Source organism: Triticum dicoccoides, chromosome 3B, assembly GCF_002162155.2.
Source record: "Triticum dicoccoides isolate Atlit2015 ecotype Zavitan chromosome 3B, WEW_v2.0, whole genome shotgun sequence".
NCBI lineage: Eukaryota > Viridiplantae > Streptophyta > Magnoliopsida > Poales > Poaceae > Triticum > Triticum dicoccoides.
In genome coordinates, this window is record NC_041385.1 from 560,922,739 (window position 1) to 560,925,568 (window position 2,830).

General features: G+C 44.6%; 1 protein-coding gene across 2 annotated transcripts in view; it reads right to left on the reverse strand.

Annotated features, from left to right (window-relative positions):
• LOC119277073 (mitochondrial import inner membrane translocase subunit TIM50-like) overlaps positions 1–2,255 on the reverse strand; it is a 7,523-nt gene extending 5,268 nt beyond the window's left edge. For both annotated transcript variants that reach the window (XR_005136932.1, XM_037558290.1), the window contains exons 1-5: positions 1,775–2,255; positions 1,587–1,675; positions 1,120–1,156; positions 454–515; positions 244–357 (exon numbers count right to left, since the gene is read on the reverse strand). Coding sequence is in view for 1 of the 2 variants with exons in the window: in XM_037558290.1 (XP_037414187.1) it covers positions 244–357; positions 454–515; positions 1,120–1,156; positions 1,587–1,675; positions 1,775–2,048 (576 nt within the window). In the remaining variant the exon portion in view is untranslated. The remainder of the gene's footprint in view (positions 1–243; positions 358–453; positions 516–1,119; positions 1,157–1,586; positions 1,676–1,774) is intronic.
• Between the last annotated feature and the right edge of the window lie 575 nt (positions 2,256–2,830).

The window sequence follows — 2,830 nt, forward strand, 5'->3', positions numbered from 1 at the left end:
GGGGGCAACAAATAAAGCCTGCATGCTATAAAACTAAAATAGGAAGGCTTATACAGAGAGAGAAAATCAACCATGTGTTACCAATGAATCTACATATTTTATCTTTTGAGTTTCTGTACAGCTCGCTTTAGTTAATTCGTGGTATATTAACAGATTTACTCATATTGTCATACACTTATAATACATGAGCGGCAGGCATAGCAAACAATAAGATTCTAAACTTCATAGGAAACACAAGTTCACCTTCCAATCTGAGTATACAAGAGTCTCATTCAGATCCAGAACTATGGTAAAGACATGCTGTTCTTGAGGAGGTAGATCTGGAAGGAGTTTTTCTGATGATGGTTCAACAAATCCCTGCAGTGCGTATAATTGTTAGTATCATAAAGAACGGATAGTTTACAATATAAAAAATGGATCACCAATAGCAAAAGGTCTATCTTTTTTAGTAACCTGAATTTGATCTTCAATTTGGCTCCTGACATCCAAGTAGAGGTCAATAGCAGCAGCAGGAACTGCAGAACAGAACATACAGTTTATACTAAGCAGGCAAAAAAGAAGGAATGACTCAACCGATAAGGAACATAAGCAGACAGTTAACAAATAATGTAGTAGTAGATGTTAACTGAAGAGCCTATCTAGCTGGTCAGGTTAATCAATAAGCTCATCTCATGCTCCTTCCCAGTGATGTGCATTTGTAGAGCAATCTAGAATATGCTTATACAAACATTATCATGCAATGATTAACAGCCAGGTTGAATAGATTATAGCCAACAATTTTAGTACCAATGACAGACGCTCTTGATACAAATTGATCGCAATAAATTAAAACATATAATTTGAGACATACAGTCTAACGATAAGCAAGCTCCTGTTAATAAAGAAACGTGTTCCCTAGCCACTGTATACTACTTAAAAGTGAAGAGACTTGGTTATTCACTGGTGTGTGAGAAAAACTATCCAAGGTTGCCTGGAAGCTGCCAGTTTATGTACCAAGCAATCATAACAGGATAGTGAGTTGCTCATTAGGTGGATAAAGAAAATGTCTGGACGATATTTGGCAATCCGTATCCAAGAGGTAACAGTAAAGACAAGGAATGAGTGTGCAGTAGTCCCTACCTTTCATAGTTTCTGAATAAGCCGTAGCCTTAAACTTCTGCACACATGAAAAGTCATTATTGTCAGACAAGATTGACGGTTGATATCTAGTGGAGAAAGTTATTGATGTACACTACGTTTTCTCAAACCACCACAATGCAAGCCTCCCATAGAACATCATCTTCCAGACCAAAAGATTTCCGCATCCTTCTAATACATGCCAATTCCTTGCTACTCGAACCAAACAACCAAATATTTTATTCCAGAAAGTGTAAGCTCCTACATAGGGGATGATGCAAATCACAACAACAAAAAATACTACTACCATGCATGCTATGTTACAAGTTTATTGCACACCTCATCAGATCCCAAGTTCACATTTCCTAATCTCATCAAAATGCTGCTGCTTAATGTTTGTGCAGTCACGTACGGAACTGACCAAACAACAGGATAAAACAACACGAGCACCCAAAAACATGATATGTAACCTCAAAGCCGGACAAGTCCTCGCTGATTGGGAGCTTCGAGTTCTTCCGGAACTCCCGCGTCATCTGATCCACTTCATCCACGGAATAAGCTACAGAGACGAAAACACGAATCACCCCCTACGAATCACACGCGCGACACCAGGCCAAACCGAGCGATCCTGCGGAGGAATACGGATCGGAGATCGCACCGTATGTGACATAGCCTGTGGCGCCGAGAGCGGCGGTGACGGCGGTGAAGATACCGGCCTTGAGCAGACCGAAGGAACTGCGGGCCCCCGAAGGCGGTGCCGGGGAGGGATCGCCAGCGGCGGCGGCCTCCTTGGGAGCGGAAGATGCGTCGGCGGCGGCAGGCGCCTCCTTCGAAGCGAGGGATGCGCCGGCGGCGGCGGGTGAAATGGTGGAGAAGGGGGCGGCGGAGGACCTGAGCGTGAGGGCGAGGCGCGACCTCGCGATGCGGGACATGGCGGGGCTTGCGAGAGGGGCAAGGAATGTGGGAGGGGTCCTCGGGTTCGCGCCGAGGGTTTAAGGGGAGACGGGGACTGACTGTACTGGAGGAGGCGCCCGAGCCCGAGAAGGGAGGGGAGAGGAGCGAGGGAGGCGGCGGCGAGGCGATGGGCGAAGGAGGTGGAGGAGTCGGGGTCTCGGGGGCTGACTGTTGCAAGCTGTTCCCCACTTGTCAGCGGCTAGCAATTTCTCCAGGGCTCGGGAGAGTGGCATATGCGTGGACGATGCGTTTTGTTTCGGAGGGGGGCAGGCCACAGGCATGCGGGCCAGATGCCGGCGCGCTAGGTAGGGACGTGGCCCAGTTTAATTTCGTGTTCGGCCTTCTTGAATTTTTTTGTTTTCTGCGCGATAGCTATATATATATATATATCGCCCGCCACGAGCAGTATAATATATATTCCTCGCCTACAGGCCGGCCCATTAGCGGGAGTGTAGAGAAGTATTAAGCTGTTTTAGAAAGTTTCCAGAACATCCTACCCGGTTTTGGGAAGGTTCCGGAACCTTCATCCAGTTTTGTTCTTTCTTTTTATATTTATTACTTCGTTTTTCGGTTTACTTTCTGTTTTTTTTTGTGTTTCCTTTTTCCCTTTTATGTTTTGAATTTTATTTTTAGCTCACTGTTTTTAAACAATTAGCGCACATTTTTTAAATTGTGTATGTTTTCTTAAATCGTGAATATTTATAAAAACAAGATAGTTTTTTCAAATTCCTGATTTTTTTTAAAAAAATGAATATTTCAG